Source organism: Chrysemys picta, chromosome 10, assembly GCF_011386835.1.
Source record: "Chrysemys picta bellii isolate R12L10 chromosome 10, ASM1138683v2, whole genome shotgun sequence".
NCBI lineage: Eukaryota > Metazoa > Chordata > Testudines > Emydidae > Chrysemys > Chrysemys picta.
The window spans coordinates 63,276,214-63,299,466 of record NC_088800.1 but is presented as its reverse complement, the minus strand read 5'-3'; the positions used below and the strand labels follow the sequence as shown (position 1 = coordinate 63,299,466).

The following is a 23,253-nucleotide window of genomic DNA, read 5'->3' as shown; positions in this document are numbered from 1 at the left end:
GTTTAACTACAGGCTAAGCAAGTGCAGAATGGTGGTAGAATGTGCATTTGGCCGTTTAAAAGGTCGCTGGTGATCATTATTGACTCACTCTGACCTCAGCCAAAGAAATCTCCCCATTGTTATTTCTGCTTGCTGCGTGCTCCACAATCTCTGTGAAAGTAAGGGGGAGACCTTTATGGCGGGGTGGGAGGCTGAGGCAAAGCGCCTGGCTGCTGATTTCGCGCAGCCAGACACCAGGGCGATTAGAAGAGCACACCAGGAAGAGCTGTGCATCAGAGAAGCTTTGAAAACCAGTTTCATGACTGGCCAGGCTACAGTGTGAAATATCTGTTTGTTTCTCCTTCATGAAAACCCGCCCCCTTTATTGACTGATTTTCTGTAAGAAACCCACTCTGCCCCTTCCCCCAGCTTTCTTTCAAACCAAATAAAGTCACTATCATTTAAAAATCATTTATTCTTTATTAATAGATTAGAAAAAGAGGGAGGGAACCCGGATGGGATTTGGGAGGAGGATTGGTGGGAAGGAAAAGGCCACTAAAAAAAGGTTAAAAAAATGACAGCCTTTTGCTTGGGCTGTCTACTGGGGTGGAATGGGAAGGTGTACGGAGCCTCCCCCCTCCCCCGCGTTCTTACACGTCTGGGTGAGGAGGATACGGAACATGGGGAGGGGGGAGGGGGGTACAGGGGCTGTAGCGGCAGTCTGTTTTCCTGCAGCCGTTCCTGAAGCTCCACCAGACGCCAAAGCATGTCTGTTTGCTCACGCAGCAGCCCCAGCGTTGCATCCTGCCTCCTCTGATCTTCCTGCCGCCACCTCTCATCTCGAGCGTCTCTCCTCTCCTCACGTTGGTCCCTCATGTCCTCACGTTGGTCCCTCCTGTCCTCACGTTCACTGGCTTCTTTCCTATACTTTGCAACCGTTTCCTTCCACTCATTCAGATGAGCTCTGTCACTGCGGCTGGATTCCATAATTTCTGAAAACATCTCGTCTCACGTCTTCTTTTTACGACGCCTGATCTGTGATAGCCTTCGGGATGGAGGAGGGAGGCTTGAGGAATTTGCAGCTGCTGTAGGGAGGGGAAAGAAGAGAGAATTGTTTAAAAAGATACATTTTGCAGAACAATGCTTATACTCTTTCACGGTGACCAACACTATTCACATTACATAGCACATGTGATTTCTGTGCAAGGTCGCATTTTGCCTCTTAATGCTGAGTGCCTGTGGCTTTGCTGCTAGAGATCACAGGTCCGGGCAACAGAATTCGGCTTGCATGCGGCCATGGTAAGCCATTGTCTTACAGCTTCTGCGCCCTCCTTTCCCACATACCAAGCATAGCCTGTAGAGTGCTGCGGTTTTTCTGTTAACATTCAGCAGCAGCAGAAAACAAACTAACCACCCCATCCCCCCCTCCCGCCATGAATTCTCTGGGATGATCGCTGTACCCCTCCCCCCACCGCGTGGCTGGTATCAGGGAAGATCCCTGCAGGAACCAAACTAACCACCCCCCCCGCCGCCGCCCCCCTCCCGCCATAAATTCTCTGGGATGATCACGGTACCCCTCCCCCCACCGCGTGGCTGGTAACAGGGAAGATCCCTGCTAGCCAAACGCGAAAAGCTCAGGGCCAATTTCCCATCTGCGCTTGGCTAACTGCAGGGAAGGATTTATTTTCCGCAACAGGCAAACAGCCCAGTAGGAACGTCCACCTCTGTCCCCTTAATTAAGTTCCCGTATTTCAACCAGGTTACCATGAGTGATATCACTCTCCTGAGGATTACACAACAAGATAAAGAACGGATGTTGCTTGAATGCCAGCAAACACCGGGACCATACGCTGCCAGGCTTTGTCAGGCAATGATACCAGATTACTTGCTGCAAGCATGGCGTGGTCAAGTGTCCTACCATGGAGGACGGAATAAGGATGCACTGCCCAGAAACCTTGTGGCAAGGCTTTTGGAGTACCTCCAGGAGAGCTTCATGGAGATGTCCCTGGAGGATTTCCGCTCCATCCCCAGACACGTTAACAGACTTTTCCAGTAGCTGAACTGACCACGAATGCATCCCAAGTCCTCAGGGCAAAGTAATCATTAAAAACCGTTTGCTTTTAAAACAAGTTTTATATTTTAAAAGGTAAACTCACCTGAGGTCCCTTCCATGGGGTCAGGGTCTTGGATACTGGCTTGGGAGGGTTGGAAGGGTACTTCAGTCAGGGTGAGAAAAAGATCCTGGCTGTTGGGGAGAACGGACTGCTGTGTGCTCTCTGCAAGCTCATCCTCCTCCTCCTCCTCTCCCCCATCGGCAGAATCCTCAGGTGTAGCTGATGAGACTATCCCCGACCCGGAATCCACGATCACAGGTGGGGTAGTCGTGGCGGCCCCCCCTAGAATTGCATGCAGTTCGGCGTAGAAGCGGCATGTCCGCAGCTCTGACCCAGAGCGACCGTTTGCCTCCTTTGTTTTTTGATAGGCTTGTCTGAGCTCCTTGACTTTCACGCGGCACTGATCTGAGTCCCTATTGTGGCCTCTCTCCATCATGCCCTTGGAGATTTTTTCAAAAGTTTTGGCATTTCGTCTTTTAGAACGAAGTTCTGCAAGCACTGAATCCTCTCCCCATATAGCGATCAGATCCAGTACCTCCCGTACGGTCCATGCTGGTGCTCTTTTTCGATTATCGGCCTGCATGGTTACCTGTGCTGATGAGCTATCTGTGGTCACCTGTGCTCTCCACGCTGGGCAAACAGGAAATGAAATTCAAATGTTCGCGGGGCTTTTCCTGTCTACCTGGCCAGTGCATCCGAGTTTAGATTGCTGTCCAGAGCGGTCACAATGGTGCACTGTGGGATAGCTCCCGGAGGCCAATACCATCGAATTGCGGCCACACTATCCCTAATTCGAAATGTTAAAATCGATTTTGGCGCTACTCCGCTCGTCGGGGTGGAGTACAGAAATCGATTTAAAGGGCCCTTTATATCGAAATAAATAGCGTCGTTGTGTGGACGGTTGCAGGGTAAATTCGAATTAAAGCTGATAAATCCGAATTAAAGTCGTAGTGTAGACCAGGCCTGGTTCTCCACTTGCGAAGTAACTCCCTGCTCTCCATGTGTCAGTATATAATGCCTGCATCTGTAACTTTCACTCTGTGCATCCGAAGAAGTGAGGTTTTTACCCACAAAAGCTTATGCCCAAATAAATCTGTTAGTCTTTAAGGTGCCACCAGACTCCTTGTTGTTTTTTTCCTGCCTGGTTTCTTTAACAACCCCTTTCGAGCTAACTCTGTGCACTCAGGCAGGGTATTATCACACAGATACAGTGAAGGCAGATGATATTTATAAAAAATAATGGAAATATTTCCCAGTTCTCCACTCCCAGTGTCCATTCTCAGCAATTAATAAAGACCTTGCCAGAACCTATTAAATGAACAGGGCAGATTCTCACACACACCCTTGCACTACCATTTTCCTACAGGGGTTCTGCTGCATGGGCGGCATTAATGTATGTCTTGAGCTCTCCCACTGGCAGAGGCTGACCAGGAGAGGTGCTGGCCTTGTTGAGTATTCTGGCCACACATACTCTCCCGAGTCAGCCTAGCCCACAGTCTGGGCTGCATTGGCTGGCTCCATGCTCCCTTCAAGTACAGGGCTGTGGTTTCCAGTTTCCGTGCACTACTCAATGTTCCCTCCAGAATAGCTCTGTCCCACAGAAGGCCTGAGGTCTTGGAACATACAGACAGGGGCTGGCATATCTCAGCTGAATGGAACACAGTAACTAGTGTTGAAAAAAAACATGATTATTTGTAATGTATCAATGCCCAAAAACTCCAACCAGAATTGGGGTCCCATTGTGTTTGGCACCATACAAACACCTACTAAGAGACAGCACCTATCCCAAAGAGCTCACAAGTGAAAGAACAAGCAGTGCAGAGGATTTAGCCAGACTCTGCTATTAATCTAAGTGGAAGATGGATGACTGAACTCTCTGTACTGCTTTGAAAATCTCAGCCAATTGCTTTTCTGGAGAATGATTCATAAAGAAGCAAGTTTGTAACAAAATAAAGAAGGGCTGCCTCCCAAGGTACAATATAAATGTGCCAGATAGGTTGTTAAGAAACTCCCTTTTCTCCAAACAGCATTAACCCAAAATATGAAGGTGGATTTTTTGCTTGTTGCAAAGAATGCTGTGCTATCACACAAATACTGTTATACTGTATGCGTTACTGCCGCCTGATGTAACTCCTTGGCATTGACATAATGTCAGTGGTTGAGTCCTTGCTTTCAGCCATGTATGATTAATGGGCCACCTGGCAAACACACTACACGTGTACGGTGCCAGGTCACACTGAACTAATTTTTGCCAGGTGACACAATAGAAAACATTCCTAGTTGAAAATATCTACAGATTTCAGCTGCCAACATAAGGTCCCAAACTCTATGCACAGCACGGGGTTCTTTCAGCATCTCTCTCAACCTCCTAGCCTCAATATCACACACTGTGAACTCAGCTTCCAACTCTCTTCTTTCCAGTGATGCTAGCAATGGTGGGCCAAGAAGTTCTGATCTGCACCTGAACTTTGCCTGGGGCTGTTTTGGGGGGGAGCTGGAGAAGCAGTGCAAAGGGGCGGTTCTGAGGCCTTGTTTCATGCCCACCTCTAGACATGTGTCTGTCTGAGTTAATGCATGAGATACGTTTATCTGAACTGACATGAAAACCTCGGGAGTAAAGACACCATCTGTGCTCACGCCGGCACTAAGGGTGTATAAGAACCCTTGCTCCCCTGCATGGGCTGCAGCTTCCCTGGAGATGCTACCCCTAATTCCAAACTGGTGGGCAGAACCTTGACTCCACACTTCCCACAATGCACCAGCCAATGCAGCTGAACCAGCACAGAGGAGGAAAGTAGTCTGCATACATTAAAGTGCTGGCACAGAGTATTTCTTCCCTAGAGCAAGGGGGAGGAACCAGGCTCAGTCACAATTCAATCCCCAGGGACAGCACAGCTCCGTGCTGTCCCTTACTCAGGGTTTGTGGTAACTCCATAGTTAAACCCTAAATTAGGTACTACCATATAATCTAATGCAATCCACCACAGCACTCACCATAGTCTATTTGCTCTGGTAAATCCACTGAAACACTTTGGGAAATAGCAAAATATCTTGTGGGTACTGACATGTTTTAAAAAAAAAAAATCAGGATCTTCACTTAGAATATCAGGGTTGGACAGGACCTCAGGACATCATCTAGTCCAACCCCCTACTCAAAGCAGGACCAATCCCCAGACAGATTTTTGTCCCAGATCCCTAAAGGGCCCCCTCAAGGATTGAACTCACAACTCTGGGTTTAGCAGGCCAATGCTCAAACCACTGAGCTATCCCTCCATTTGTAGCCATGTTTGGGGAGTTTTTAACTGAGAACCTCAAACTTTCTTTTTTATCTTTCCCGATCCATTCAGGCCCAGAACGGAAGTAGAGTAATTATAGATAGTGAGGGATAGATGGAAGTAGAGATGGAAGGCTGATAAACGAAAAGGACCTTCTAGCTACTTGGACCAGACTTTTCTTCTGGGTAGGCGGATGCCTCATGGAAAAGAATAACTAGGAACTGGCTCAAATGAAGCCTTGGTGATTTATACTTACATATAAAAGCAGTAGAGCTCATTAGGATTTTCTTTTTCTGTGAAAATTTGATAGAAGTTATTTTTGTCCTGGTTTTTGTCAAAATTTAAAACTTTGAAATTTGGGGGGATTGTCAAAAAGCTAAAAAGAGTCAGTTTTCAGTAAAAGAAAATGTTCAGTTTTCATCAAAATGTTCAGTTCAGAAACAAAAAAAAATCTATTTTCATTTGCCAAACAATGAAGAACGTTCAGCATTTGAAGAAAAAACAAATGTTTGAGGAAAAACCATTTTCTTGTGCAAACATTTTGGTTACCTAAAAAAAAATTCTGTCAAAAAAAAAAAAAAAAAGAAACCCCACTGTGATGGAAAATGTTTAACCAGCTGTAGCAAACAATAGCAATTGTTCTACCCATGTTTCTCTGTGTCTTTGTTGCACCAATCAGTTGTCTGAGAAACTAAACTTCTTGCCTTCCAGACTCTGTTAACCAAGACTCCCAAGCTAAAAATTCATTCTTAAATAGTTTCATTGCGCCTGGATGTCACAGTACTCTGAAGTGTGAGGGAGCATACAAACCACGGGGCCCAATTCCGTAAACACTCCACATAGAACATTCCCATTGAAATGCATGGCAGTCCCACATATTGAGCACTCACAGGATCAGGCCCCACAGATGCAGCATTGCAATTGGCAGTACAGCACCACTGGGCATGTAAAGGCTTGAGCCTTAAATTTCATGGATTCTCTCATTTAAGTCAGGCCTCTAGGCTGCGATTTTCAAGGCTGATTAGGGTTTTGGATGCCCAATTCCTATGTAAATGAACGGGAAACGGGTGTGCAGATTCCTTAACAAAAATTCTCAGCCTTAATGTTAGTATTCTAGCCACTTCATGCTCACAAGCAGCTAACAGTGGCTCCCAATTGTAAAGGTTTTCCTGGTGGGTTTGGAAAGCTCATTTGAAATGTGTCAGTCTCGTTCACAATTTCAAAAGCATCAGCAACTTTTCCAGCGCTTAGTTACCCACGGCTATCGGTGCCTTCCTGCTCCTTACTGAACCAGCTTGCTCAGTCTAAAGTAGGCTTTCTTAAAAGCAACTACACCTTTTTAACGTGTCTTGTATGGTAACAGTCCTGGCAATAGATCTCAAACAAGATTTTTGGATAATAATGTACTATAATAATGACAGCAATAGCAAGTAATATCACCTGTTGATTTATGTTTATAACACGGGGCTAATATTCTAGCCCAAGAGTTCTCAACCTTTTTCTTTCTGAGCCCCCCCAACATGCTATAAAAACTCCACGGCCCACCTGTGCCACAGTAACTGTTTTTTTTTATTATTATTATTATAATAAAAGCCGGTGTTAGGCAGTAGCAAGCAGGGCAATTGCCTGAGGCCCCACACCACAGGAGACCCCACAAAGTTACATTGCTCAGGCTTCAGCCACGGGTGACGAGGCTCAGGGCCCTGGGCTTCAGCCCCATGCGGTGAAGCTTCAACTTTCTACCCTGAGCCCCAGCGAGTCTAATGCTGGCCCTGCTTGGCAGCCCCCCTGAAAACTGCCCACGGCCCCCCCAAGGCCACCGGACCCCCGGTTGAGAACCATTGTTCTAGCACATCTCGTTTGTCTCCCTCCTGCAGCTGGTTGCATCAGTCTTTTTCCAAAAGTATTTCAAATGTCTCTGGGTTTATATGTGACAGGTTTACTCCCAGCAAATATTTATACTAAGGCTTTTGTCTCCCAGGCTACTACTTCCATCCTTATCTGCACTGAGATGTACTTGACAACCAATCCGCAAAATGATCTATCCTATTGTGTTTGAGACCTCCTTATTCCAGGTACTGGCATTCCTCCTAGAGCAGCATCTGCTGTTTTTGTACATCTTACAGTAATTTATATAAGTACATTAAGAGAAAGCTGGTGTCCCCTTACAGATCCTTGCAGTACCTCAACTAACTCCTATCCACCTTTAAAGGGATTTAAGGCTGTCCTTTGTTTCCTGTTCTTTAGCAGTTCAGGCTGTCAATATTTTACTTATTCCATGACCCATGACCCCAAAGAGTCTCCCTTAATACAGGGGTGAGCTGGAGCTGGTTCACACCGGTTCACGCGAAATTTTGAAGCGGTTTTAGAACCACTTGTTAACCCACTTCCCTGCGAGGGGGCACTGTGGGCTGGGAAGTGTGTAATTCCTCCTCCGGCCACCGGGGGCGCTGCACTGCGGGAGCCATGTGGTTCTGCCCCCTGGCCCTGGGCCTGTTGCTGCTGCTGCTCCCGCGACCCCTGGCCTTGGGGCTCCCGCTGCTGTCTGGTGGGTCCCCAGCTGTTCTGCTGGGCCCGGGCTGCGTCCTGCTGCTCAGGCTGCTCCGAGACGCTATCCCCATGAGTACCCGCCACCCTGCCCTGTCTCCAGCCAACCCCTGCCGCACCCCCCTGCCCGAAGCCAGCCAGCCCCACACCCCCTTGCCTCCAGCCAACCCCACACCCCTTGCCCGCAGCCAGCCCCTGCCGCACCCCCTGCCCTGCCTGCAGCCAGCCCCACACCCCCTGCCCTATCTCCAGCCAACCCCTGCTGCACCCCCCTGCCCGAAGCCAGCCAGCCCTGCACTCCTCTGTCTCCAGCCCTGCCAACCCCTGCCGCACCCTCCTGTGGCCCTGCCCGAAGCCAGCCAGCCCCACACACCACTGTCTCTAGCCAGCCCCACACACCCCTGCCCTGCCTGCAGCCAGCCCCTACTTCCAGTCAGCCCCTGCCCTGCCTCCAGCCAGCCCCACACCCCCTGTCTCCAGCCAACCCCGCACCCCCTTGCCTCCAGCCAACCCCGCACCCTCCTGTCTCCAGCCAGCTCTGCACCCCCCCACCCTGTCCACAGCCAGCCCTGCACCCCCTGCCTCCAGCTAGCCCTGCCCCACATCCTGCACCCCCTGTCTGCATCCAGCCCCACATCCACTGGTGCCCTGCAGTTCCCAGGGCAGTAACCCTGCACACCTGCTTCAATGAGGGGGGCAGGGAGCAGCTGGGACCCACACATGTGCACATCCTAGGGTGACCAGACAGCAAGTGTGAAAAATCGGAACAGGGGGTGGGGGTAATAGGAGCCTATATAAGAAAAAGATCCAAAAATCAGATCTGTCCCTATAAAATCGGGACATCTGGTCACCCTAGCACACCCCCAGGGAGTGGTGGGGACCCACACATGTGAAACAGAGCTCATTTCTAGTTCAGGCCCAGCTTTTTAAAAAAGAACTTAAGGTAGGGTACATCTGTATTTTCCCGGCCATGTCAGGCTTTTTGGTTCTTAAATCACCGTCCAGGAGGAATTTTTAAAAAATTTTTTAAAATTTAAATTTTAAAAATTCCTCCCGGGAAAATACAGACGTATGGTAACCCTATTGGTACAAAAAATACATACTGTGGCACATCCCTTAAATCAGAACTTTTTATAGGGAACCGGTTGTTAAGATTTTGGCAGCTCATCACTGCCTTAAGACATTAATTTATTACCTGCATTTTGATTGATTAAGTGTTAGATACTTTCTGCAGCCCCTTTGCAACCCCTTTGTGCTCAGACATTATGACAAATTAAAAAGATGTAACCCTTGCTTGCCTTGAATTAGATGGGTTATATCACTAAGCAAACTCTAAAGTGCTTTTTTGATGCCCAAGTTGGTGACTTCATTTTTAAAAAAATCTTTTATGATTGCCCTACTGCTTACATCAGTCTAATCTGACATTTGGTGAACAATGGTTTTATTAGCCAATTTCAAGTCAACAAAGTTCTCACCTAAACTGTGAGGCGTCTACAAAAACCATCCACTGAAACTATTGCTAGATATTTTTCCCCCTACATCACTCATTTATAATATCTTAGCTCATGTATGGCCTACAGCCTTTTATTCCACTCAGTGGTCATTAACCTTTGTGCCAATATTTTCATGCACCAAAATCTAAGTTGCTCAAGCAAAATATGCATCTGAACATACAAAACACTGTTTTTCATGTGCACTGATTCACTTTAGGCCTGGTGTCAATGGGAGTCTGTCCATATGGCTCAAGTTCCTCCTGCACCAAAGGTGAAGTCTACCCTAACCCCTTGTCTAAAGCCAGAGTAAAGGGTTTTGTGAGAGTGACTATATAGGAGTTGGAGCAGCTGAATCCCACATTCCCAGCAATTAAAAATTCCAACCCTTCGACTTTAACAAAAATAGGGACAAGAACTCCTGCATACCCTCTGTGCTCTGGGTCTGTGGCCACTAGATCAGCATAATTTAATAGGTCATAACATTTTCCAGCCCTTTTTAAATTCAGCTATGGTATTTGGCTCAGTGATAGTCTGTGTAATTTCCATTTCCACATCTCATTATACTTTCTCAGATGCCACACAAACAGAAAATAGTACTGCCTGCTTATTACCATGCCTGCAAGAATTATTGCTCCACACAACTGCACCGTCTGTTGGAAATACCTGATTATTTCTTACATTTTTAGTCTGCACATTGCAAGGCACAATGTAACTTCAGACAATCCAAATGTAGGAAGCTGGTTTGTGGACTGAGTTTTCCACCTAGTGGACTAGATTCCCATCTCATTTATGCCCTCAAAGCTCCAGAGTAACTTCATTGACATCAGGATTATTACAAATTTATGCCAACATAATTAAGATCAGAATCTGGCCCCTTATATATGAACCAGCTGGTCAAATCCACTTCCCATCTACCAAAGGGCTCTTTGAAAACAGTTATTTACTTATTTTTATAGACGGAGAATGCCCATTGTCAGTATGTCCTCTGATGCATTCTGCCTGCTGGAACTCTTTGTTTTCATTTTAAAGAAAACAAACCTGCAGAGGTAAGTAAGGAGGCAGTGAAAAAAATCAAATTCAAGCCAGTGAGACTTGAAACTGTGTAATTTACCAGCCACTGATTGCAGAGAGTCCTGTAAACTCACTGGTTAATTTCAGTAGAAATAACACAATGTATGAAATATTCTTCACTTTATTTCTTAAAGCCTGATCCGAAGCCCATTGAAAATCAATGGAAAGACTTCAATAGGGTTTGGATCAGTGTCATAATGGGGACGGGGAGATGAGGAAATGTATTCGTTTCAGCATGTGCACCTCAGAAATTAAGTTAATTTGTCAACAAACAGCAGTCTGGCATAACTGACACTGTAGGAGCCTATTGTCTTCTTGGTGCATTAAGGATTTACATGCTTAATTCCCCATTAACTGATGGAAATTATGAATGTAAGTAATCTCATGCATAAAAAACAGACTTCTATTACCCTTCTTATGCCAACTAGTTATAGCTTCCTTCCTTTACTGTGGAATTACTGTGCTACATGTCTGCATTGCACACTTAAATGGTGAGCAAACCAGCTGTGCACCCCTTCAGCTTCTACCTCAAACATTTCCTTTATTGTTAGAAGGAAAAATATGTTCTTCGTAATTGGCCACTTGATAGAGAAAAATGCAATAAAAAGAGTTAACCAGAGAGGTGTTACCATTGATAGACGGGTCAATATATTTTAATTCCTATGCTCTAACACTAAAAAGTGTCCTTAGTCCTTTGCGTATTGAACTTTGTGGTTGTCTCTTATCTCACTCTGTTTGAGTCCCTGCCAATCTAACAAAGTCATCAGGTCTCTGGATAAGGAGAAGCAATTTTTCAAGGTAGATTAACTGCATAACTTAATGCCAGCAGCAACATTATGGGGCAGAACCACATGGCAGGCTATTTGGGAGTCAAAGTCGGCTTAGGGAACATGAATCTCCACTGCAGTACCATGAGTCTTGAATAACCAATCAAATATTCATGGCGTTTCCCTGCAATAAGCTTTTCCTGTAGCTCTCAAAGGAATAGCTAGATTGATGGTAGGGATTTAAAAAAACACCAAACCCTGCAACATGACTTTTTTATTATTTGCAGTGCTTGGGGGAGAAGTGGGGGCAAGTGTTGTGAAGTCCATGTGAATCTGGGAAATCTGTAATCAAGGAGGACATATACCTAGGATAATTGCAACTAATAAAAAGATAGGAATTAACACGGGCTGTTTCTAGGTTTGTAAAGAGCAAAAGACCCTGAACTATATAGAGTTAACTATGAGCTGTTTAAATGCTGCAAGAGCTCTATCACGTGAATATAAAGTATACCTCTTTACTTACTAATGATTTATGAAGTGCTTCTACTCTTAGCCAAACGGCATTCATCATCAGCTACCGTATCACAGAAAATCAGCTACCCCACAGAGAGCGGATTGATATAGGCACCTCCTATTTGAAATTAGACTCAGGCCTTAGGTGATGTGGGGAGAACTGTCTTTGATTCACTCCAGGAAGCTTATGACCTCAGCTCGCTATCCATATTCAAATTTTGAGCAAAAGGTACCATCAGATATAAAAAGGACCTCAGTTTGCTAAACAGCGAAAAGGCACCAGTAAAGATTGATGAGAGAACTACAGCAACACTAACATTCCAAACTGCTGCAGAACAACATTTTCAAAGGGATGTGCACACAGGACCAGAGAAGTGTTGTGAAGACCATGACACTACCAGAGTAGTGCTAGGGGACATGCATGCTCATTACTAGTATTGACTTAGCAAACCTGGCAAGCATGCCCAGTTGCAGATGGACATCAGCATGTGGTTAATTTGTACATGACTCATAAAGTGCCTTCCTAGAACCTTATTACCAAAATTATGCACAGTAAACCCCTTTCAGAGACAGTCAGCACCTACTACATAGGACAAACACTCACTAGCTGAAGCTCTGAAATCACAGCTTTGGCTTTAGGCCCCAGTGTAAATATGGGCCGTCAGTTTGAGAGAGCATTATTTAGAATGAAGCCGATTTTAAAGTTATTGCCAGGAGACAGGACTAAATGGCTGAGGGGGCTGATAATGGGATAAAAAGCCTTCTGCCTCTAGATCAATCAGCTCAAGTTCAAGGCAGTAGTAAGTGAAAGCTATTATTTTTGTTCATTGGCACGTGTCAGTCACTCCAGTTCCAACAGGCATCTATCATGGGTTTCAGGGGGCAATTCAGACCAGTGAGGGGTTGTGTCACCACTTGCCCTGAAACCCTGAATGTTTTACAATGCTTTGCTGTTGTAGCTTCCAGCCTGGGACACTCACAACAAGCCGACAACCATATAGGTCACACCCTGAAGTGTCTGTGTGCTAGACAATCCTGGCTCAGCAGCTCTGACCCCAGCAGCTGGTTTACAGTCCTACAACCCCTCTCTGGCTTCCACCAGCCTTACAATCAGCAAGCTGACCCCAACACACTCCCAGCCCGGAGTTTTCCCAAAACCATGTTCTCTGTAAAGTCCAGCCCTCTCATGGACAGTTCAAAGAAACAATAAGCTTCATTTTCTCTCGTAAAGACATAAAAGTACATCACAGCTTATTAACGTAACTGGGGTAAATACACCCTTCCATTTAAACACAGCACTGAGTTGGCTTATCATAAAAATAAAACAAATTTATTAACAATAGAACATAGGTTAAATGATACCAACCAAAAGGAATAAAGTTAGAAAGAGTTACAAGCAAATAAAAGTGAACACACATGTAAAAGTCTAAACTTTAATCTATCAAGATACAGGCTTTGTTCAAGATGTCTTTTCTCGCCTATATTCAGTTCCCAGAGTCTTCAAACCCTCCCTGCCCCCTTGGTTGAAGGACCTATCTTTCTCAGCTTGCAAGAGCTCTGTTCCCTTGTGTCTGTCTAGTGATGGATGCCAAAAATGGCTTCTGTCTTTACTCATATCTTCCAACGTTCAATGACTCTATTTCAAGAGCCAGGATGACCTCATGCTGTTCTTCCCTTCCAGTGGGTTTCCCATGCCTGGTAATTTCTATTAAATGGGGCTTCCATTGGTTATGGTCACACCTTGCTTAATCGCTTCTCTACTGTCTGAGCGGGAATGTCTTTCTCCTTATTTTGCCACAGGCTTTAAAACTTAATACATTAAGTATCCATATTTCTTCAGATAGTGTTAATACATTTCACAATGATATTAATCACCGGTGTCTCGTTAGCTTCCAGAAAGACCTCATTCTGTACACTCTTATAAAAATGTAATATTGCATATAATCAGTCGATTCAATTGCTTATTACTTCAGGTTCAACCCCTCCTGTCTTTATAGATGAGTGAACCTTTGAAATGGATTCTTCTGAGAGTTACCCCTCAAAGTAAAGTTTACTCAAGCTGTGAGGAAGGCGACAAGGAGTCTGGTGGTGAAGGATGCTCCATGCTGCTGCCCTCCTCACACAATTGTTAGCTTAACAGCTTTGTTTACCTAATGTGTAAAAATGAATCTTCATGGTCTTTGCCTTAATATCGTCAGAGAATCAAATACACTTTCCTTTGTCTAAGGCAGACCTATTTACCAACTCCCTCTGACATGCCTGGTTTAAACACACTTCAGTCATAATTCTAGCATATATCCATAACTCTCAATACCCACCATGTACACACATTGTGCAAGAACATTAATGATCAGTGTGTTATTAGTTTTCAAACTAATAGGCATATTAGGCCTAGTTTGCACAAAGATTATTACAATAGCGTGTAGAGTGCGAATACAGGTCTCCTTAGTGTCACAGTGTCCACATCAGAATTGTGACCCTTGTTGGGAGTCTCAATAGAGAATCCAAGGATTGAAGGGGCAGAGAAACTAAACTATCCTTTCATCCCTAGAAGTAACCTCTCGAAAACAGGATTGAGGCAATCCTGAGGTTGGTGATATAATACAGGGAAGCTTATACTGCTGCCACCCCTGTGTACTTAGGAAATGGATAAATAGGTTTTAAGGCCCGAAGGTGCCATTATATTATCTAAACTGACTCCCTGTAGAGCACAGGACATACATAGAATGTCATCCAGTGACTCCTGTACTGCACCCAATCACTTGTGGTATTTGACCAAAGCATGCCCTTTAGAAAGACTAGGAAGACTTCAAGAGAAAGAGAATCCATTATTTTACTTGGTAGTTTGTTCCAACTGTTAATTACCTGCCCTGTTAAAATTGTGCCTTATTTCTAATTTGAATTTGTCTGGCTTTAACTTCCAGACATTGGTTCTAGTTATGCCTTTCTCCGCTAGACTAAATGTAGTACCCAATACATAGAGGATTTCAAGCTCAAAGACTCCACACCGAGCATATGGCCACTAATTGACATTAATTTATTAATTCCCAAACAAATTGGCTCATTATCCTACTATTCTAGAATGATGACAATAATTTTACTTTGAAACAAAGATTAATAAAATACAATTTGGGTAGAGACAAATAATGGATTTTTTGAGCTTTCTGGGAAATTATGTGCCATCTGATCCTGACTAGCATACTAAAAAGCATAGCAACACATTAAAAAAACTCCCATGAAAACTGGAACACAAGCCAAAAGTCCTACCTTGTACAGTGCCACATGAAATTGCAACATATGCATCGTTTCATACAGATGATTCTCAGAGCACAGACAGGATTGAGGCTTAGGAGAATGTGAGGAACCAGAAAACAAACAACCCTATTTGATAATGTGGTAGGGAAAAACATAACTTACTACAGAAGAGGCGTGATTGGCTATTGCTGCTTAAGATGGCACTAATTTATGATTGGCAGACATCTGCAGTTCATATTATCAGTGGATTTCTTACCATACTGAGACCATCTGTTTAGGTGCTGAGTGGGGGGGGGGGGCGGGGGGAGGGGTGTCTCAGTCTGAAAGAGGCTTTAATAAGCTTGCCCCCTAATTATAGGCATATTGGACTTCTAATGCTGCCATATATGAATAGAGCAGTCGCCAGCATCTTCCAAATCAAGGTCTCCATAGCCTTGGGCACTTTTCAGTGGGTGTTTTCAGCCATGCCTAAGGCCAGTTACGAGTGTCATTTCTTTCTCAGAACTGGACAGCATGATAACGTACGTAGTTCATTGTTGTAGCTGCTTTCTGGAGCTATTAGGTCTTTCTGCACATTTTCTACTACAAAGAAGAACTTATGGCCCTGCCTGTCTATTTCCCAGTTCTGCTGAAATTCAACCATTTGACAGCAACAGACCAGAGCTAGGGTTTTGGAAATAAAATTTTAACAAATGCATCTTAGGCAATTCTGAATCCCAGGCCCCATTCCTGTTAGGAGAAACTCTGCAAATCTCCTATTCTGCAAAAGGGAGCAACAGGTCTCCCAAATGTAGCTTAACTCCTCTGAGCTTTTCTAATTAGACGCCACATCTATGCCCCAAAAAGCCATGTTTGTTCCAGCTTCTTTTAGCACTGCATTTCTGACAGACTAGTCACTTTTTCTTTTCTTTTTTGATCTTGTATAATTTGAAGACAAAGATTCTTCTGAATAATGGATGTTCAGAGATTTCACTCCAGATGAAAAAATATGATGTTTTCATACTAAAAATAGATAAAAATCATGAGTTCACGAATAATAGAAAACTTGCCCCAGTAAATCCAAGGGGAAAGCTGCACAACTCTGAAAATAGCACTGGGGAATAAGGATTAATTAACAAGCAATGGCAATCTACCTGACCTTGGTCTGCTGGCTCAAAATCTCTGTCTTACACTAATGCACACTGCTCAAAAATTCTCCCCATAAAAAAGTCTATTTTCAGTATGACTGGCTGGACCCAGAGAGAAGTACAGAATCTGAAAACATACAAGCAAACTCATTGCTTGATCTTTTTTCAGTGTTATTCCACTCTAATGTCAGGTGTCATCTTAAAGTAACTTAGCCAACAAGAGGTGTTTGCATTTGAACTTCAGGATTCACAGTGAACAGCAGGTCATGTCAGGGAATTCTCATCTGAGAAACATCAGCCTGGCTCACATGCTTCCCTTAGAACAGAGGCTGCATACCAGATGTCCATGAACCACTCTCAGTCTGGAAAGCACTTGTGGGTGATCCCCAACATAGTGGCTGTTCACATGGTCCTGACTCTTCCTCCTGGTTTCCAACTGCTAAAGAACATTGAAAGGCGATAAAAATGCATAAATACTGTCCAAATATTATCTTTCCATGTAAGCAGTTGCTGTAGTGGCCACAGAGATGTCAAGCAACTGAAAACAGGTAGGGAGGAGCCAGGCAAGAACCAGATAGTCCATACCAGGGATGGAGCTCAAGAATGCCTGCATTAGAACTATTCCCCAGCTCACTCACAGAAGAGCTGTGCTTAGATCAAAGTACCTCACCACTGTTCCAGGAGCTGAGAAAATATCACATCTGTTAGCTTACAAATACTATAGATATAGTCGTATGGCCTGTAACTAGCTTTTCCTTATTCTGAGCTTCTGGCTCCCGAACTACAGACCTCTTAGGTACAAGGGGATTGTGCTGTATCTTGCAGAGGTAGAAGGGTTGTTATCTTGCATCTGTAGCTCAAGTATTATGGACCTTTCTTTTCCTTTATATACAGGAGCCTTTGGCAGATCACATTGCTATTAGTTAGGGTTTGAATTATCATTTTAATCATGTATGTTTTTGAGCCTTTTAAATCAGTCCCTGTTAGCAGAGGGGCACTTTAATAACATATCACTAATTTTCACTTTAAGAGACCCCCCCACCACACACAGCAGATCCTCTGCCAATTCAGACCCCCAGCAAAACCAGCCATAACAAAGAATCACATTCTTGCCAAAGAAGGAAGCTTGTTCTCAGTTTGTCTTTTTATTTTTAATTTTTTATTTTATTTTATTTTTTGCTTTTTTGTAGGCTGGGAAATGAATGGCCGGTATTTGCAGAATGAAAACTTCCATTCCTCTTGGGAGGGAGGAGCGAGGAATTCATTATTTTCAATACCAAAACAGTGAAACTTTTGCTGTGCTGAAAATTCACAAATTGTGCTAAATTTGCAAAACTACCTTTGATGGAAAAATACCACCCATAGCACAAGGCTGCAAAACAGTTTCTGGAAACTTAGGAGGATGTTAGTTTTCACATGCAAATATTCACAAAGCAAAAACTCAGTTGTTTCCTCCAAACCTACTCATGAACTTGCAGATTTTTGTCAGTTAGCAAATGGAGTAAATATCTTTTGACGCAGGCTCCCCCATTGCAAACAGAATGCAAGGAAACCATATATCTATATATTTAAATTCCTCCAAACAGATGTCCAATATTTAATGGATCAGGTGTGCACTAACTGATGGTAACTAGAAGGATCACCAGACGCTTTGAATGCCATGAATAATTCAACACTCCCATATCTTCAGTTCACAGCAATTTCACATAGCAAGTGTGTGTAGGGCTAGAAACAAATCAAAATCAATCTGTCAGATTTGATTTCCTTTAAGGAAAGAGGTTTACCATTTGTACAGCATTGTTTATAGTCTGGAAAAGTTCTCTTCTTCAGGCAAATGGTGTATTTGTTGGGGCAGACTGAACAGATACTAGTCCAGGAAGAAGAAATAACATCATGTTTTCTGATTATTAATAAGAAATTCCATTTACTAATCAGCATCACTTCTGTTTTATTTTCAAAACAGTATTACAACTAATAAATGTTCTCCTATTCACCTAATTCACACTACACAGTACTGTCATTTTAGAAATTACATCCTTTTTAATTATGCAGTGTTGTTGTAGCCATGTTGGTCCCAGGATATTAGAAAGACAAGGCTGGTGAGGTAATATCTTTCATTGCACCAACTTCTGTTGGTGAGAGAGACAAGCTCTCTTTATAAGCTCGAAAGCTTTTTAACTGTTAAACCTATTTTTTCCACTGCTGTTCCTAGCATTTCTATCTGTAATATATTATTAGATTCAATCCAAAGAAATCACTGAGGCTCATTCTTTTACTATACCTAGGCACAGTCTCTCTCTCTCTCTCTCTACATGGCCCTACTTAATGACAGACAAATATTAGTGCAGTGCTTTGGAAGAGATTTTAAATACAGAAGAGCCAGAGAATTTAGTTGTTATAATTGATTTGTACTACAGTAGCTTCTGGAGGCCTCAGCCAAGATAGGGGCCCCATTGTGCTAGGTGCTGTACAAACAAAGAGTAACAGACAGTTCCTGCCTTAAAGAGCTTACAATGTAAATAGACAAGGGCACACAAAGGGTGGGAGAAATGGAATAGTATTATTCCCATTTTACAGATGGGGAACTGAGGTACAGAGAGATTAAGGCTGTGATTCAGCAAAGCACGTAAGCGCAGGCTTACCTTTTACTTCAATGGAACTTAAGCATGTGTTTAAGATCACACACAGGATATCTGTGCCCCACTCAGGAATTGAACTAAGGTCTCCCAAATACCAATCCACTGTCTTAACTAAAAGCGCAACCTCTCTCTCGATCTCTCTAGGTATTGTTATCAGGTTGTATTCCCATGGTAAATTTCCCTCTGGGCACTACTACTGTTAGACTAACCCTAATGTACAAATGGGCTAAAACAAACAAGATCTAGTTTCTCCTGTAGACATTGGGTTAAATATTTCCTGCGTGATTTTGAAGAAAATATTAATATTTTCATTCAATGGAATTTCAAATCCCAGTGAGACATATGAAGTGTTTAGAACAGCCCCTTTTCTAAGCTCTCACTGTTATACAGATATATATTTGGAGTGAAAAACAAGTTCCATTTTTAAATGTAATGATAAAGACAGCTGACACAGTGAATCAACTGTCTTTGTTTCTTGGAAAAGTTGCTCCTGGGGATCTCAGTTCACTGTAGCTGCAACCACTATATCCAAGCCTCAGTAATGCTGCTTTGGATCAGTCTCACTATCAATGGGGAGAATAATTGACCAAGGGAGATAAAAATGTTTTCCTAACTCCTATTTGGCAAAACAAGTAAGGGTTTCAAGCTAACGCAGTTTCAGTCATAGGCTGACATTAGCAAAGATTTACAGTTCCTTCCAAGTTTTACAAGATTTACAGCTCCTGCCAAGTTTTACAAGATTTACAGTTCCTGAATTCTCAAGAAGAACTTCCTTACCTGGTTGCTTATTATTTTTAAAGGTATAAGCTCATCCAGGGTTCTTTCCCATAGACAATAATTTTCATTTTCTTTATCTCATGTACTCCATCCTCTACGTTTTCAAATGGTGTTACTGGATGTACCTGCCTCACTCATATAGGAATCAAGGGAATTTGTGGACTAAATCCTGTGCATTTCTCTGAAGATGGAATATATGTTTTTATATACCCCCATTATGTCTGTTGCTGAGTTACCAGAGAGTAAACTACAGTTTAAGTAAACAATATCTTACAGAAGAGGATAGAGGGGCCAAGACATCACACTCCAAGATGAACTGATTGATGTGAACATGCAAGCTGACAAAAGAATAAAGCATGCATTTAGTAGTCGTATAGAAGCCCTTGATACAAACAGAGCATTTCCATTTCCACTTGTCAATTTCATTCTACGTATGATGACTCTGGGTTTCATATATCTGACCTGAAATCATTATGTGAGATCTGCCCTCCCCACATCCTACTGCCTTGTAGTCTGATGTGACACACCATAGCACACGGGACGTCACATGAATGGAAAGAAAAGAGATTCATTAGGGTAAAACGTCAATGCAGTGCAGAGCGAAGAGCAGGATTGCATGTCCTATTTCTCCTGCCCCACATTGCGAGATTAGCCCTTAGTAGCGCACATATTGGTACTGCTTATTGGTACTGCTTTTGGTGGATACTGAAGTACTAAAAATGATGCAACAACCTTACTTTATATCCTTCCCACACACACACTGTAGGATTCATGTTGGGGGAATGGGAAAATGTGGCTAGAGAACATTGTGCTCCAGTTGCAGTTTAGAGCAGCCCTGAAGCAGCTCAGACCTACTCTGGGGCCAAACTGTCGCCTGGTATCTGACGAGAGTGCTGAGACGACATCTGATCAATCTTTGCGCCCCTCCCTCCCCCCCTCCCCCCCCCAGCTGCACTGAGCACAGGCACAGCTAAGGATATAGCTTTTTTAAAAGCTCCAAGCTCAATACGACAGATTGGGCTTATTTTGAACATCCAGCAACAAAGTTCCAGCAGCCCTCCAAAGCTGTGTGCTTCTAGTGATGGATGGTACTGACTTGGGGTCTGTTTTGAAGGCTGAACTTCCCAGGAGCAATGTGAATGTTCAGGAGCTTAGATTAATGTACTGTAGCACATCTGTCATCCAAAGAAATGAGACTCGTAGAAGTAGGAAAGAAAAGGCTTTTAACTTTAAACTACAAATAAGAAAAAGCAATCTAATTCTGCTTTGCTAGGAAGGTGGTTGCTGAATGATAAACATCATGGGCCTGATTCTCCTCTCAAACTGGAGTAAATCAGGAGTTATGCCATTGACACCAACAGAGTCACACGCGTATAAAACAGAGGCAGTAAGCGAGTGGGGAATCAGGCCCTGTACAATACATCTGAGGCTGGATCTAATACAGGGGTAGGCAACCTATGGCACACATGCCAAAGGCGGCACGCAAACTGATTTACAGTGGCACTCACACTGCCCGGGTCCTGGCCACCAGTCTTGGGGGCTCTGCATTTTAATTTAATTTTAAATGAAGCAGCTTAAACATTTTAAAAACCTTATTTACTTTACATACAACGATAGTTTAATTATATATTATAGACTTATAGAAAGAGACTTTCTAAAAACGTTAAAATGTATTACTGGCACACGAAACCTTAAATTAGAGTGAATAAATGAAGACTCGGCACACCACTTCTGAAAGGCTGCCGACCCCGATCTAATACATGCCTGTCTCTGAGGTTGGAGAGACCGTTTTTTAGTGGACAGAGTAGGGGACTGCAAGTCAGGATTCCTGGGCTGAATTCCTAGCTCCAGAAGCAGCCCTTGCCAGAGCAGAAAACCTTTTTGCACACATTCCCCAACAGACAACAAAATATAAAAACCACAGGGCTGGCCAATCAGTGGAGCGGGCGGAAGTCAGAGTGGAACCAAAATAAAGCCCAGCAGCAGCACTGAAGCACCCTGGGAGACCTTCCTGCCCACCCATCCCTAGAACCAGCCCTGCCTAGCTCTGACACTGACTCACTGGGTGATATTGGGCAAGTCACTTCAACCTCTAAGTGCCTCAGATACCCAATCTATGAAATAGTGCTTGCCTTCCTCTCAGGGCTTTCCCAGTGAGGACCAGTGATCAGTAATCCAATGACTTCCCCACTTTGCAGACGGGACACAGAGCGGTGAAGTGATTTGTCCAAGGCCTCAATGGAACTACTCCTGTGACTGAACACTCACCAACTTAAGCAAAGCTTGCCCAAATCTGGCCCTCCACCTTTGCAGTGTCGTTTGCAATCCTTTGATGAAGGGCATTGCATACACTTAAGTATTACAGTTCCTTCCCCTAAAATTCATTCTCAGCCCCACTCCACAGCAACAGAAGAGGTTGGAAAGGGACAAGGATGCTTCCAGTTCCAGATACTTGGGGGAGAATCACTCAATGTTTATCTTGGAGGTGGGAACCCCTTTGAGGCTCTGACTTACACGCCCTTCTGGTAGTGTTGGATGCCTGGGCTAAGAGGCAGATCTTGGCTTCTCTCTCACTCCCTAGCCACATTACTTCCTATTTACTCAGAAAAAGATAATAGCCTTTCTCCATCATCACTTTTGGCTATGCAAAGGCTAGTCTAGTCTATAGCTTAGAGTCATGGACTCAAAGAATTTAAGGCCAGAAGGGACCACCAGATCCTCTAGTCCAGGGGTCAGCATCCTTTCAGAAGTGGTGTGCCGAGTCTTCATTTATTCACTTTAAGGTTTCGCGTGCCGGTAATACATCTTAACATTTTTTAGAAGGTCTCTCTCTGTAAGTCTGGGGGGGGATGTGGAGGTGCAGGGCAGAAGGCTCGGTGTTGGGGGGACTTGAGGTCAGGGCAGAGGGCTGGGGGTGTGTGGAGGTGCAGGGCAGAAGGCTGGGTGTTGGGGGTGACTCAAGGTCAGGGCAGAGGGCTGGGGTGTGTGTGGAGGTGCAGGGCAGAAGGCTGGGTGTTGGGGGGAGGTCAGGGCAGAGGGCTGGGGGAGGTGGGGGGGTGCAGGGCAGAAGGCTGGGTGTTGGGGGGAGGTCAGGGCAGAGGGCTGGGGGAGGTGTGGGGGTGCAGGGCACAAGGCTGAGTGTTGGGGGGAGGTCAGGGCAGAGGGCTGGGGGGTGTGTGGAGGTGCAGGGCAGAAGCCTGGGTGTTGGGGGCGGCTCGAGGTCAGGGCAGAGGGCTGGGGTGCGTGTGGAGGTGCAGGGCAGAAGCCTGGGTGTTGGGGGCGGCTCGAGGTCAGGGCAGAGGGCTGGGGGGGTGTTGGGGTGGGAGGGTTTGGGGGGTGCCGGGCAGAGGGCTGGGGGGTGTTGGGTGCAGGGCAGAAGGCTGGGGGGGGTGGGGTGTGCAGGGCAGAAGGCTGGGGTGCTCGGCTCGTGGGGGTGCTCCCAGCTCCCTGCCCTGAGTGGCTCATGGCAGGGGGCTGGGAGAGATATGCCCTGTTCTACCCCCTTCCCCAAGGCCCGTCCCTACCTCTCTCTGCGGAGCAGCCAGCATGCTGCGCTCGGCTCGGCTCCCCCTCCCCCTCGCAAGGGCCATGGCCGGCAGGGAGAGGGAGAGGGAGAGGGAGAGGAGGGGCGGGAAAGCCCCACGCTGGGGGGAAGAAGCGGGGGAGGGGGGAAGCTTGGCTGCCGCAGGACCAAGC

At 44.8% G+C, this 23,253-nt stretch overlaps 1 protein-coding gene across 2 annotated transcripts in view; it reads right to left on the bottom strand.

Annotated features, from left to right (window-relative positions):
* Window positions 1-438: 438 nt before the first annotated feature.
* Window positions 439-23,253, bottom strand: part of LOC101942744 (transmembrane protein 104-like) — a 102,816-nt gene continuing 80,001 nt past the window's right edge. For both annotated transcript variants that reach the window (XM_065559940.1, XM_065559941.1), the window contains 2 exons: window positions 2,136-2,723; window positions 439-1,064 (listed from right to left, as the gene is read on the bottom strand). In XM_065559940.1, coding sequence (XP_065416012.1) covers window positions 2,696-2,723 — 28 coding nt within the window. In that variant the 3' untranslated portion in view covers window positions 439-1,064; window positions 2,136-2,695. The remainder of the gene's footprint in view (window positions 1,065-2,135; window positions 2,724-23,253) is intronic.